Here is a 15775-nt window from a genome sequence, read left to right as displayed (position 1 = left end):
CGGCACCCAAACAAAATGATTAGTGTGTGGACACATGGATTCCCCATTGCTAAGTCACTCGCAGCACCTTGGGCCGCACAAGGTGTTTGCTGGGACCGAGCCTGACCTAGGGCTCACTCACATACTTCCCACACAGAGTATTGCTGCATTGTGGAGATGTGTATAAGTGCTGGGCTGGCACCTAAGTCCCCTTTATGCCCACGTTTGCGGCTCATGACAATTTTGCGACGGAGTTGGCACGGGATTGGAATGATGATCGTATGTCAATTTATGATTGATTCTCAACAGCATTGTGGGCTATCACCCCCCCTTTCAAGGAGGGTCGCTGCCTGGCCCTGCCAACCCTCTGCAGTGTGTGCCTCTGGTTCCTCCTCATCGCAGACGCACTTAGAAATAGCCATAAGGGTGGTGTAGCTATGAAGCGGGCGTGTGGCATGAGGGCAGCTGAAAGCTGCGCCTGGAAACTTTGTGTGCCCTGTGGACGCAGTGTCATGCGAGGGGTTGGGCAGCATGTAACCCAGGAGAAGAGGCAGCGGTGTCACCCGCAGGCAGTGATTGTCCTTGGGTGCAGTTAGTGTGGTGCTTAGTAGAGATGAGCGAACGTACTCGTCCGAGCTTGATACTCGTTCGAGTATTAGCGTGTTCGAGATGCTCGTTACTCGTGACGAGTACCACGCGATGTTCGAGTTACTTTCACTTTCATCTCTGAGACGTTAGCGCACTTTTCTGGCCAATAGAAAGACAGGGAAGGCATTACAACTTCCCCCTGCGACCTTCAAGCCCTATACCACCCTCCTGCAGTGAGTGGCTGGCGAGATCAGGTGTCACCCGAGTATAAAAATCGGCCCCTCCCAGCTCGCCACAGATGCGTTCTGACATACTTTAGGGAAAGTGCTGTCTTGGTGGAGCTGCTATAGGGAGAGCGTTATGAGTATTTTAGGCTTCAAGAACCCCAACGGTCCTTCTTAGGGCCACATCTAACCGTGTGCAGTACTGTGGAGGCTGCTTTTTGCAGTGTTGCACTTTTTTTTTTTTTGGTATATCGGCCATGCAGAGCATTGCGCCCTGCAGTAATACTCCATGGCCAGAAGTGGTGGTTAGGCAGGGACAGAAGACATATATTGTGAGGCAGGGACAGAAGACATATTTATTGAATATAGGCAGTGGGCCTTTGCAAAAACATTTTGGGAAAAAAATCTATTTGGGCTGCCTGTGACTGTCCTCAGTGTTCTGGGTCTCTGCTGGGTGTAGTAGTCCTCCTAATTCATACGCAGCCAGCTAAGTGTTACAGCAGGCTTGCGCAAAATTATTTCCTGGCGTTCCGTAAGCGAAGTCAGCCTCCAACCACAGGCCAATAAGCGGCACATTTAATTACAGCGTTCTGTTTCTGCACTACTGGTAATACACCATGCTGAGGGGTAGGGGTAGGCCTAGAGGACGTGGACGCGGAGGCCCAAGTCAGGGTGTGGGCACAGGCCGAGCTCCTGATCCAGGTGTATCGCAGCCGACTGCTGCGAGATTAGGAGAGAGGCGCGTTTCTGGAATCCCCACATTCATCGCACAATTAATGGGTCCACGCGGTAGACCATTATTAGAAAATGAGCAGTGTGAGCAGGTCCTGTCGTGGATGGCAGAAAGTGCATCCAGCAATCTATCGTCCACCCAGAGTTCTGCGCCGTCCACTGCTGCAACTCTGAATCCTCTGGCTGCTGCTCCTCCTTCCTTCCAGCCTCCTCACTCCATTACAATGACACATTCTGAGGAGCGGGCAGACTCCCAGGAACTGTTCTCGGGCCCCTGCTCAGATTGGGCAGCAGTGGTTCCTCTCCCACCAGAGGAGTTTATCGTGACTGATGCCCAACCTTTGGAAAGTTCCCGGGGTCCGGGGGATGAGGCTGGGGACTTCCGGCAACTGTCTCAAGACCTTTCAGTAAATAGAAAAAAAGAAAAAACTTTCTTTATAGCTGTGCTACAACATTAACCCTTAGGTAGATAAGGGAATAAGCCTCTAAAAAAACCTTAGTTCAATAGAAAGCAAATATTTTTATTCCCCACACAACAATCAATTACAAGTAAATCGTAAAAGCAGCGCGTTTCTGCGTCTAGCTGACGCCTTTATCAAGCTTATAAAAAACCGCGGTCTGACTGGGGCATGCAGACACCTTGACAGAATGAATAGTGTGTGGCACATAGGTTCCCCATTGCTATGCCCACGTGTGCAGCTCCAGATGGAGGTGGCGCAGGATTGGATTTCTTATTGCTTCTGTACAGCATTGTGGGCTATCGCCCCGCCCCTTTTCAAGAGGGTCGCTGCCTAGCCGTGCCAACCCTCTGCAGTGTGTGCCTGCAGTTCCTCTGGCAGATGCACTTATAAATAGACATGAGGGTGGTGTGGCATGAGTGCAGCTGAAGGTTGCGCAGGGACACTTTGGTGTGCGCTGTGGACACTGCGTCGTGCGGGGGGGGGGGGTTGGGCAGCATGTAACCCAGGAGAAGTGGCAGCGCAGTGTCATGCAGGCAGTGATTGTGCTTTGTTGGAGGTAGTGTGCTGCTTAGCTAAGGTATGCATTGCTAATGAGGGCTTTTCAGAAGTAAAAATTGTTGGGAGGGGGGGGCCCACTCTTGCCGCTATTGTGGCTTAATAGTGGGACCTGGGAACTTGAGATGCAGACCAACATGTAGCCCCTCACCTGCCCTATCCGTTGCTGTGTCGTTCCCATCACTTTCTTGAATTGCCCCGATTTTCACAAATGAAAACCTTAGCGAGCATCGGCGATATACAAAAATGCTCGGGTCGCCCATTGACTTCAATGGGGTTCGTTACTCAAAACGAACCCTCGAGCATCGCGATAATTTCGTCCCGAGTAACGAGCACCCAAGCATTTTGGTGCTCGCTCATCTCTAGTGCTTAGCTAAGGTGTGCCTAGCTAATGAGGGCTTGTCCGAAGTAAAAACTGTTAGGGGGGTAGACTCTTGCCCCTTTTGTGGCTTAATAGTGGGACCTGGGAGCCTGAGGTGCAGCCATGTATGCTGCCCCTGCCATTCCCTATCTGTTTCTGTGTTGTTTCCATAACTTTCGGATGTTTTCCAGAGTTTCACAAGTGAAGACCTATGCGGGCATTGGTCATATACAAAAATGCTCGAGTCGCCCATTGAGTTCAGTGGGGTTCGTTACTCGAAACGAGCTCTCGAGCATCGCAGAAAGTTCGACACGAGCAACCGAGCATTTTGGTGCTTGCTAGAGATGAGCGAACGTGTTCTTCCGAGCTTGATATTCGTGCGAATATTAGGGTGTTCGGGATGTTCGTTATTCGTAACGAACACCATGCGGTGTTCTGGTTATTTTCACTTCCTTCCCTGAGACGTTAGCGCGCTTTTCTGGCCAATTGAAAGACAGGGAAGGCATTACAACTTCCCCCTGTGACGTTCAAGCCCTATACCACCCCCCTGCTGTGAGTGGCTGGGAAGATCAGGTGTCACCCGAACATAAAAGTCGGCCCCTCCCGCGGTTCGCCTCAGATGCGGTGTGAGTTAGATGAGGGACAGTGCTGTTTGTACCGGAGCTGCTGTAGGGAAAGAATTGGTAGTTAGTGTAGGCTTCAAGACCCCCCAAAGGTCCTTATTAGGGCCACTGATAGCTGTGTGTTGGCTGCTGTTAGCAGTGGCAAATTTTTTTTTCTCAAAATCGCCTCTGCAGACCGTTGCACCTGGCATTAGGGACAGAAGTGCTGCATAGGCAGGGAGAGTGTTAGGAGTGAGTGTAGCCTTCAAGAACCTCAACGGTCCTTTCTAGGGCCATATTTATCCGTGTGCAGTACTGTCCAGGCTGCTGTTAGCTGTGCTGCATTTTTTTTTGCTTCTCAAAATCGCCTCTGCAGACCATTGCACCCTCCATTGATACTGCAGGGAAAGAATTGTATAGGCAGGGCCACAACACAGTTATTATTCATAGAATATACTCAGTGCTGCCTTTTGGTGGAAAAAAACTGAAAACAAATCTATTTGTCCAGCCTCTGTCCGTCCTTACGGGCGGTGGAGACGTGTGAGCTGCGTGAACAACATTGCTAAATCAGACGCACCCAGCTACGCTTTACTGCTGGCTTCGCCATTTGCTTTCCTTAATTGGGAATCAAAATACCTGCTCTCCAAGAGTTATGATAACTCTGCTACCTTCACGTTCTGTGACACATTAGCAGGGACACAGCACAGTTATTAAACTTAGATAATTCATTCACTAGAGGCAGTGGGGCCTTTCGTTTTCCAGAAAGGGCAAAAATTATATTTGGCCTGCAGTCTTGCGCCAATTTATTTCCTGCCTGTGAAATCAAATCACTGGTAATACAGCATGCTGAGGGGTAGGGGTAGGCCTAGAGGACGTGGACGCGGCCGAGGACGCGGAGGGCCAAGTCAGGGTGTGGGCACAGCCCGAGCTCCTGATCCCGGTGTGTCGCAGCCGACTGCTGCGCGATTAGGAGAGAGGCACGTTTCTGGCGTCCCCACATTCATCGCCCAATTAATGGGTCCACGCGGGAGACGGTTATTAGAAAATGAGCAGTGTGAGCAGGTCCTGTCCTGGATGGCAGAAAGTGCTTCGAGCAACCTATCGTCTACCCGCAGTTCTGCGCCGTCCACTGCTGCCAATCCGAATCCTCTGTCTGCTGCTCCTCCTTCCTCCCAGCCTCCTCACTCCACTACAATAACACCTGCTCTGGAGCAGGAACACTCCCAGGAACTGTTCTCGGGCCCCTGCTTAGATTGGGCAGCAGCGGTTCCTCTCCCACCAGAGGAGTTTATCGTCACTGATGCCCAACCATTCGAAAGTTCCCGGGGTCCGGGGGAAGAGGCTGGGGACTTCCGCCAACTGTCTCAACAACTTTCTGTGGGTGAGGAGGACGATGACGATCAGACACAGTTGTCTTGCAGTGAGGTAGTAGAAAGGGCAGTAAGTCCGAGGGAGCAGCGCACAGAGGATTCGGAGGAAGAGCAGCAGAACGATGAGGTGACTGACCCCACCTGGTGTGCAACGCTTACTCAGGAGGACAGGTCTTCAGAGGGGGAGTCAAGGGCATCAGCAGGGCAGGTTGCAAGAGGCAGTGCGGTGGCCAGGGGTAGAGGCAGGGCCAGACCGAATAATCAACCAAGTGTTTCCCAAAGCGCCCCCTCGCGCCATGCCACCCTGCAGAGGCCGAGGTGCTCTAAGGTCTGGCAGTTTTTCACAGAGACGCCTGACGACCGACGAACAGTGGTGTGCAACCTTTGTTGTGCAAAGCTCAGCCGGGGAGCCAACACCAACAGCCTCACCACCACCACCATGCGCAGACATATGATGGCCAAGCACCCCACAAGGTGGGACGAAGGCCGTTCACCGCTTCCGGTTTGCACCCCTGCCTCTCCCCCTGTGCCCCAACCTGCCACTGAGATGCAACCCCCCTCTCAGGACACAGGCACTACCGCCTCATGGCCTGCACCCACACCCTCACCTCCGCTGTCCTCGGCCCCATCCAGCAGTGTAGTTCAGCGCACCGTTCAGCCGTCGCTTGCGCAAGTGTTCGAGCGCAAGCGCAAGTACGCCGCCACGCACCCGCACGCTCAAACGTTAACCGTCCGCATAGCAAAATTCATCAGCCTTGAGATGCTGCCGTATAGGGTTGTGGAAACTGAGTCCTTCAAAAGTATCATGGAGGCGGCGGCCCCGCGCTACTCAGTTCCCAGTCGCCACTACTTTTCCCGATGTGCCGTCCCAGCCCTGCACGACCACGTCTCCCGCAACATTGTGCGCGCCCTCACCAACGCGGTTACTGCCACGGTCCACTTAACTACGGACACGTGGACAAGCACAGGCGGGCAGGGCCACTACATCTCCCTGACGGCACATTGGGTGAATTTAGTGGAGGCTGGGACAGAGTCAGAGCCTGGGACCGCTCACGTCCTACCCACCCCCAGAATTGCGGGCCCCAGCTCGGTGCTGGTATCTGCGGAGGTGTATGCTTCCTCCACTAAAGCACCCTCCTCCTCCTCCTCTGTCTCGCAATCAAGATGTGTTAGCAACAGCATGTCGCCAGCAGTCGGTGTCGCGCGGTGTGGCAGCACAGCGGTGGGCAAGCGTCAGCAGGCCGTGCTGAAACTACTCAGCTTAGGTGATAAGAGGCACACGGCCCACGAACTGCTGCAGGGTCTGACAGAGCAGACCGACCGCTGGCTTGCGCCGCTGAGCCTCCAACCGGGCATGGTCGTGTGTGACAACGGGCGTAACCTGGTGGCGGCTCTGCAGCTCGGCAGCCTCACGCACGTGCCATGCCTGGCCCATGTCTTTAATTTGGTGGTTCAGCGGTTTCTGAAAAGCTACCCACGCTTGTCAGACCTGCTCGTAAAGGCGCGCCGGCTCTGCGCACATTTCCGCAAGTCCCACACGGACGCTGCCACCCTGCGCACCCTGCAACATCACTTTAAGCTGCCAGTGCACCGACTGCTGTGCGACGTGCCCACACGGTGGAACTCTACGCTCCACATGTTGGCCAGGCTCTATGAACAACGTAGAGCTATAGTCGAATACCAACTCCAACATGGGCGGCGCAGTGGGAGTCAGCCTCCTCAATTCCTTTCAGAAGAGTGGGCCTGGTTGGCAGACATCTGCCATGTCCTTGGTAATTTTGAGGAGTCTACCCAGGTGGTGAGCGGCAATGCTACAATCATTAGCGTCACCATTCCTCTGCTATGCATCTTGAGAAATTCCCTGCAAACCATAAAGGCAGCTGCTTTGCGCTCGGAAACGGGGGCGGGGGAAGACAGTATGCCGCTGGATAGTCAGGGCACCCTCCTGTCTATTTCTCAGCGCGTACAGGAGGAGGAGGAGGAGCATGAGGAGGATGAGGAGGAGGGGGAAGAGACAGCTTGGCCCGCTGCTGACGGTACACCGGCTGATTGCCTGTCATCCTTTCAGCGTGTATGGCCTGAGGAGGAGGAGGAGGAGGAGGAGGAGGATCCTGATAGTGATCTTCCTAGTGAAGACAGCCATGTGTTGCGTACAGGTACCCTGGCACACATGGCTGACTTCATGTTAGGATGCCTTTCTCGTGACCCTCGCGTTGCACGCATTCTGGCCACTACGGATTACTGGGTGTACACACTGCTCGATCCACGGTATAAGGAGAACCTGCCCACTCTGATTCCCGAAGAGGAAAGGGGTTCGAGAGTGTTGCTATACCACAGGACCCTTGCGGACAAGCTGATGGTAAAATTCCCAGCCGACAGCGCTAGTGGCAGAAGGCGCAGTACCGAGGGCAAGGTAGCAGGGGATGTGCGTAGATCGAGCAGCATGTACATCCCAGGCAGTGCAACAGTCTTTAAGGGCCTGGCCAGCTTTATGGCTCCCTACCAAGACTGTGTCACCGCTCCCCAGTCACGGCTGAGTCGGCGGGAGCACTGTAAAAGGATGGTGAGGGAGTACGTAGCGGATCGCACGACCATCCTTGGTGACGCCTCTGCCCCCTACAACTACTGGGTGTCGAAGCTGGACACGTGGCCTGAACTAGCGCTGTATGCCCTGGAGGTGCTTGCTTGTCCTGCGGCTAGCGTCTTGTCGGAGAGGGTGTTTAGTGCGGCTGGGGGAATCATCACAGATAAGCGTAGCCGCTTGTCAACCGACAGTGCCGACAGGCTAACACTCATCAAGATGAACAAAGGCTGGATTTCCCCAGACTTCTGTTCTCCACCAGCGGACAGCAGCGATACGTAAGCAATACGTAGGCTGCACCCGCGGATGGAAGCTACGTTCTCTCTCACCATCCAAAACGGGGACATTTCTGCTTCATCAATCTGTGTCTAATATTCCTCCTCCTCCTCCTCCTGCTCCTCCTCCTGAAACCTCACGTAATCACGCTGAACGGGCAATTTTTCTTAGGGCCACAAGGCTCACTCAAATAATTTTTCAGAACAATTTTTATAAGTTTCAATGCTCTTAAAAGCGTTGGAACTTTAACTTGAACCAATTTTTCGTTACACTGGGCTGCCTCCAGGCCTAGTTACCACTTAAGCCACATTAACCAAAGCGATTAATGGGTTTCACCTGCCCTCTTGGCTGGCCATGGCCAATTTTTGGGATGTACATTAGTACTGTTGATACAGCAATTTTTGGGGGCCCTCGCCTACAGTGTAATCAAATTAATTTTTAGCCCACCTGCATTACAGCTGACGTTACCTCAGCTGTGTTGGGCAATGCAATGGGATATTTTTATGTACCGCCGGTGGGTTCCAGGGAGCCACCCATGCTGTAGGTGCACACTGAGTTTTTAATACATCTGTACACTTCTAAAGAACCCGTCTGACTGGGGCATGCAGTGTGGGCCGAAGCCCACCTGTATTACGCACGACATTACTACCTCAGCTGTGTTGGGCAATGCAATGGGATATTTCTATGTACCGCCGGTGGCTTCCTGGCACCCACCCAGGCAGTGGGTCCACAGGGAGTTTAACCTACATGTGTCCACTTGTAAAGAACCCCAGTCTGACTGGGGCATGCAGTGTGGGCCGAAACCCACCTGCATTAACCCTTTCCAGTCCACTGTGTGACCTGTGAAGACATTAGGGTTTAAGGCTGTACAGCTCCGTTGTTGGTAGACGTCCGTCGGGGTTCTCTTACTGTATATTGCCAGCCTCTCTGCTGTCGGAGCCTATCCTACGTGTCAGCTCATGCAGTACTGGCTTTAGCCAGCATATAGCGCCGTTGTATAACAGCAGAAAAAGAGTAAGCCCCCTAGGAAAACCATATACAAATTGGATTGGAAAGGGTTAAGCACAACATTACTACCTCAGCTGTGTTGGGCAATGCAATGGGATATTTCTATGTACCGCCGGTGGCTTCCTGGCACCCACCCATGCTGTAGGTGCACACTGAGTTTTTACTACATCTGTACACTTATAAAGAACCCCAGTCAGACTGGGGCATGCAGTGTGGGCCGAAGCCCACCTGCATTAAGCACGACATTACTACCTCAGCTGTGTTGGGCAATGCAATGGGATATTTCTGTGTACCGCCGGTGGGTTCCAGGGAGCCACCCATGCTGTGGGTCGACAGGGACTTCACAATAGGGAGTTGTACCTGCCTGTGTCTATGAATTAAAAAGCCCGGTCTGACTGGGGCATGCAGACACCTTGACAGAATGAATAGTGTGTGGCACATAGGTTCCCCATTGCTATGCCCACGTGTGCAGCTCCTGATGGCGGTGGCACAGGATTCTATTTCTCATTGCTTCTGTACAGCATTGTGGGCTATCGCTCCGCCACTTTTAAAGAGGGTCGCTGCCTAGCCGTGCCAACCTCTGCAGTGTGTGCCTGCGGTCCCTCGTCATGGCAGACGCAATTCTAAATAGACATGAGCGTGGTGTGGCATGAGGGCAGCTGAAGGCTGCCCAGGGACACTTTGGTGTGCGCTGTGGGGGGGAGGGGGTCGGTTGGGCAGCATGTAACCCAGGAGAAGTGTCAGTGGAGTGTCATGCAGGCAGTGATTGTGCTTTGTTGGAGGTAGTGTGGTGCTTAGCTAAGGTATGCATTGCTAATGAGGGCTTTTCAGAAGTAAAAGTTGTTGGGAGGGGGGGGGGCCCACTCTTGCCGGTATTGTGGCTTAATAGTGGGACCTGGGAACTTGAGATGCAGCCCAACATGTGGCCCCTCGCCTGCCCTATCCGTTTCTGTGTCGTTCCCATCACTTTGTTGAATTGCCCAGATTTTCACACATGAAAACCTTAGCGAGCATCGGCGAAATACAAAAATGCTCGGGTCGCCCATTGACTTCAATGGGGTTCGTTGTTCGAAACGAACCCTCGAGCATCCCGGGAAGTTCGTTCCGAATAACGAACACCCGAACATTTTGGTGTTCGCTCATCTCTAGTGCTTGCTCATCTCTAATTATTACTCAAAATTCATTGAAATGCGCAAAAATGAGCGATTATATTTATATGCCAACACGGGCATCGTGCACTTTGTTTGAACAATGGATTTTAGTTCACTTTAAATTCATTGTTCAGCCGCTGAAAGACTGAGCAAATACATTTCATTTGAATGTATTTCGCCCATCTTTCAAGAGAGTGCACTATGTTATCCCTGTAATATGTTTACACTAGCCAGAGGAGAATAATGGAATATGTTGGCAGCTATTTCCACAGCTGGGAGTGTGTTTAAGCATAAGCTTGGCTCTGTAAACAGCTCCTAGAGATTGTTTTAAATGCAAAATGTCGTTTGAAAGATTATCTTTGCATGTAAAAGGGCCTTAAATTCTGCTGCTGATCGACACCAAAATCTGCCCAAAATCAGCTGTGTGAAAGTGCACTTTACGAGATTCTCTGCTTTGAACAATCCCTGCTTGTTAGAAGTGTACCTTGACAAAATAACAGTAAGCAGATCACAAAGTATCCCCCATGATTAGCTGTGATCCATGTGGAAAACTGGCTGGGTTTAATTTCCCTGTGGCACCACCGCAAGGAAAATGGACCATTACACAGTCCCACAGTTTCTGGGGATCTTTTTTAAAATGATGTCCAATCTACTGGATTTACCAGAGGTGACTCCAATCAATGTATAGAAACATCTCAAATATGATCAAGAGAATTGGGAAGCCCCCAGAGCTAAGTTATAAGTGTCATACTAGAAGGTGTAAATACTTATGTCAATGCAAAATATTACAATTTAATTTAAAAAAAACATAGGTAACCTTTAAAAAATGAAAAGAGGTTGTCTGGTTAATAGACAACATTGCCCCTATACCACCAACTTTAATAAAACAAAAAGAGTAAAACAAGGCCTTCCTCTGCCATGGGAATCCGGCACTGTAGCCATGCCATCCCTCCTGGCATTCATTATGGAGATGCTGTCACAGTAAGTCACCTAACCGCCTGCTTCACCATCTGTTTTCCTGGTATTAGCACTCACATCTTGGATGCCATTATACCAGCAGTTCAGAATGGCGCTGCTGCTGCCTCTCATTGGCTGCAGCCTTTAGATGACTTCCTGTGACATCACCTCCACAACAAACACCAGGACAATGGCGGGGCTACAGCGCTGGATTCCCCAGGGTAAGTACTACACTTTTTGTTATTTTGACATGCTTGGTGGTATAGAGTCAATGTTCTCCAATAACGGAACAACCCCTTTAACATACTAATGTTGACTCATTAAAGTGCCTATACAATGATATGGTACATTGCATATATTATTGTATATTTTATATATTTCTTACATAATTTTTATATATCTTACAGGCTGTAGAAGATTACAACAAAATCTGGGGAATAATTTGTAAAAGTGCAGTTAACCAAGATGGTCAGTCAGTAACACCAATAACCAAACCATCTCAATACCAACATGAGAAATTATTGCAGTACATCTATTAAACCATAGATCCATGTTCTATCCAGTATGTTGAAGCTCATGGTACTGGAACACCAATTGGTGACCCAATTGAAGCTGCCAGCTTAGGAAACATAATTGGAAAAAAACGTTCTAGTGGAATGAAGCCTTTGAAGATTGGATCAGTTAAAGGGAACATTGGTCACACTGAATGTGCTTCTGGGGTTGCTGGGTTGATAAAAGTTCTTCTCATGATGCAGCATGAAATTATTATTCCATCTCTACACTATTCTAAGGAAAATGGCATCAAAATCATTGAGGAATCCAATCTAGAAATTCCAACCTGCCCTGAGAAATGGCAAGAGGACAGCAAATTTGGAAGAATGGCAGGAATAAATAATTTTGGATTTGGGGGAACTAACGCTCACGTCGTTGTCAAACAATATAAACAAAAATATCCTCAATATCATTCAAAAAGACCGGTTGAACTTTTTATTTTGTCTGCAGCCTCTAAAAAATCACTTCACCTCTCTATTGAAGATACACAACAAATGTTAAGCAAGGCAACATCCTTAACTCTGGAGAACTTGGTCTACACAGCAGCTTGCAGAAGAAGTCATCTAAATCACGAATACAGAATAGGATTTTTGGCCTCTTCATTAACTCAATTAAACCAACAAATTCAGATTGTGAAAAAAGACACTGCTCCAGCTAAATCCAGTCCCCAGGTTGTATTTGTGCTGTGTGGCAATGGGGTCCTTCATAAAGCGATGTGTAAGATATTCCTAGAACTTGAGCCAGTCTTCAAGAAGAAATGTGAAGAGATAGATGAGATGATTAGAGTCTACACTCCACTTTCTGTGGTACAGTTGTTGCAGAATGAGTTTGATGATTTCTCAAGGCCGGATGTAGCCCAGTTACTGCTCTTTACAGCTCAGGTGTCATTAGTGGCTCTACTGAAACATTGGGGGCTGAGGGCCGACTGCATCCTCGGACACTCAGTTGGAGAAGTTGCAGCAGCTCATTGCTCTGGAATTCTCTCACTAGAAGATGCTGTCAAAGTCATTTATTACAGAAGCGCACTGCAATGCAGAGTTACTGGAGGGAAAATGTTGGTGGTTGGAAATATTAAAGTTACAGAATTGTCAAAAATAATTGCATCTTACAAGGGAAAAGTTTGCATTGCTGCTTATAACAGTCCTACTTCCTGCACAGTTTCTGGAGATGGTGAAACAATAGACCAGCTCAAGGAAGAACCAAAGATTACAGTTCAAATAATATATTTCTCCATCTACTTGATGTCAGTGCTGCATACCACAGCCCCATGATGGATCCAATACTGAATGAGGTAAAAGATATGTTGAGGGATTTACAAGAACAAAATATGGAAATTGATCTTCTTTCAACAGTGATAGGAAAACCTGCATCCAAAGGAGATTTCACCACTGGCGATTACTGGGCTAAAAATATTTCTGAACCAGTTGCCTTTCAACAAGCTGTAGAAGCTTCAGCAAGAGATAAAGAAAATGTCCTCTTTCTTGAAATCGGTCCTCGAAGAACATTACAAAGGAGCATAATTGAAACATTAGGAGCCAAGACAACAGTATTATCTGTTATCCAGCCCCAAAAAGAGTATGAGACCATTTTTTCTATGCTGATTGCACTTTTTGTACATGGATACAATCCTAACTGGTGTAATGTATTTGAAGCCTATAAATCTGCTCCATCCACAATTCCAAGATACAGGTTTGATCACATCAAGCAAGATATTCAATTTGAAAAAATCAGACAGGGAAACCAAACCGCATTAAGTCCCAACCACCCATTAATCCACAGCATGAGTGAAGATTTCACTGAGTTCAGGTGTAAAATATCAAAAAACAATACACCCTATGTCTTTGAACACAAAAATATAGGATCGGTCTTTATTCCAGGCGCACTCTATGTGGAACTTGGATTGGCAGCAGCAGCTATCAGCTTCAAACCTAAAGTGCCTTTAAGATCTCTTGAAATCAGTGTAATATTTTCTAGCCCCTGTGTTCTCCATCAGGATTCAGTAGACCTTAATGTCAAACTACATCGGAAACAAGAATATCAAATAATTCATTTTGATGTTCTAACATCACATGTTTTTGCAATGGGCCAAATAGAAACAACTAACCGTGCTCTAGACACGAGCAAAAGAATCTCAACTGAACAGATCTTCCAAAGATGTTCTACTATTTTCTCTCAACAGAGTTTTTATGACCATCTCTTTATAATTGGATTTGAATATGGAAAGATTTACAGACAGCTGGGCAATGTTTATTATGGAAAAGATCTCAAAGAAGCAATTGCCAGAGTAAAAGTGAGTGAAGATGTCAAAGAAACAATGTACGAGTACCACATACATCCAGTCATTTTAGATTGTTTCCTACAAGTGGCAGTGTGCGTGGGAACTTGTACCAAGGAATCTTTAGTGGGCTTTCCATCATCCATAGGAAGCTTGACGATTCTACAGCCTCTTCAAGATGAAATGGTCATCTACATAAAAACAATAAGAACAACCCAGACGTACGTTGAATTATGTGGATGCTTTGTAGATAACAACGGTTTCCTTTTAGTAGAAATAAAAAGTGTTAAAATGGCGTTTCTGAATCAAACAGCAAACAAACAAGAGAAAACGTTTTTCCAAGTTAAATGGACGCAATTCTCTGAAAGCAGAGACATACAAGAAAACAAGTCAAATATATTGGTTTATTCTGATAATCTTGGAGTTGGCGAACAATTATCAAAATATATCCAAAATGGACTGAGCTACATAACCTTCAACAGCTGGGATTCAGATCTACAGGCAGAAAAGCTATTTAACAGTAACTGCAAAGATATTGTGTTTATGTGGGGAGTCCACAAACCTACTGAGCAATCTCTAGGCAATCTCCCCCAATACCTAGCAAAGTGTTGTGATGTCTATCGCCAGTTAATTTTATCAGTGAGGCAAATAAGCCCCAAGCCTACTATCCGGACGGTGACCTTCAGAACTGTTGAAGGCACAGTGGATCACATCAATCCTGGATTTGCTTTTGTTGGAATGACAAGAGCTTGTGTAATTGAAATGCCAGACATTACATTTCAGCTGATTGACGTTAGCTCCTCAAGTCCCCGAGATGTTGCATCGCTAGCCAAGGTTCTCTTAAATTATAATCCAGAGGACCATCCAGAGATCTGGATTAATGATGGTTTTATTTATACCAATGAAATAATTCCCATTGACACTGAAAAGAAAACACAGCAAATAGAATCTTTACAGCATCCTGATCATTTTACCCTGCACACCTCAGATCCCTACTAGAGATGAGCGAACACCAAAATGTTCGGGTGTTCGTTATTCGTAACGAACTTCCCGTGATGCTCGAGGGTTCGTTTCGAACAACGAACCCCATTGAAGTCAATGGGCGACCGGAACATTTTTGTATTTCGCCGATGCTCGCTAAGGTTTTCATGTGTGAAAATCTGGGCAATTCAGGAAAGTGATGGGAATGACACAGTGACGGATAGGGCAGGCGAGGGGCTACATGTTGGGCTGCATCCTAAGTTCACAGGTCCCACTATTAAGCCACAATAGCGGCAAGAGTGGGCCCCCCCCCCCTCCCAACAACTTTTACTTCTGAAAAGCGCTCATTAGCATGGCATACCTTTGCTAAGCACCACACTACCTCCAACAAAGCACAATCACTGCCTGCATGACACTCCACTGCCACTTCTCCTGAGTTACATGCTGCCCAACCGCACCCCCTCCCCCCCACAGCGCACACCAAACTGTCCCTGCGCAGCCTTCAGCTGCCCTCATGCCACACCACCCTCACGTCTATTTAGAAGTGCGTCTGCCACGACGAGGGACCGCAGGCACACACTGCACAGGGTTGGCACGGCTAGGTAGCGACCCTCTTTAATAGGGGCGGGGCGATAGCCCACAATGCTGTACAGAAGCAATGAGAAATACAATCCTGTGCCACCGCCATCAGGAGCTGCACACGTGGGCATAGCAATGGGGAACCTATGTGCCACACACTATTCATTCTGTCAAGGTGTCTGCATGCCCCAGTCAGACTGGTTATATGCACCTTAACAGTAACCGCGTTGGTGGTAATGTGGTGGTGACTGCGGACCTAGTACCACGGTTGTATTTTGTTGGTTTTCGGAATGCGGCCAGGATTAAGTGGGCCGTGGCGGGGGGATGGTGTGGGGGCTCTCGTTGTGTCGGTAAAGGTGAAATTCTTGGACTGCCACCAGACGAAGCAATGCAAAGACATTTGCCAAGAATGTTTTCCCTGTTGGAGGAGGAGGGGGATGTTTTTGAGGCACTACGTGTCCTCTCCACGTGTCCGTGGTTATATGCACCTTAACAGTAACCGCGTTGGTGGTAATGTGGTGGTGACTGCGGACCTAGTACCAC

At 48.7% G+C, this 15775-nt stretch overlaps 1 protein-coding gene across 1 annotated transcript in view; it reads left to right on the top strand.

The window, feature by feature from the left end:
* Positions 1 to 15775, top strand: part of LOC136586594 (mycocerosic acid synthase-like polyketide synthase) — a 157979-nt gene that overhangs the window by 130171 nt on the left and 12033 nt on the right. Inside the window, 2 exon segments of the mRNA XM_066584727.1 lie at positions 11253 to 12594; positions 12597 to 14664. Of these exon segments, the coding sequence (XP_066440824.1) occupies positions 11253 to 12594; positions 12597 to 14664 (3410 nt within the window).

This window comes from Eleutherodactylus coqui, chromosome 12 (genome assembly GCF_035609145.1).
Source record: "Eleutherodactylus coqui strain aEleCoq1 chromosome 12, aEleCoq1.hap1, whole genome shotgun sequence".
Taxonomy (NCBI): domain Eukaryota; kingdom Metazoa; phylum Chordata; class Amphibia; order Anura; family Eleutherodactylidae; genus Eleutherodactylus; species Eleutherodactylus coqui.
The sequence above is the reverse complement of the archived record's forward strand: the minus strand, read 5'-3'. Positions and strand labels throughout refer to the sequence as shown.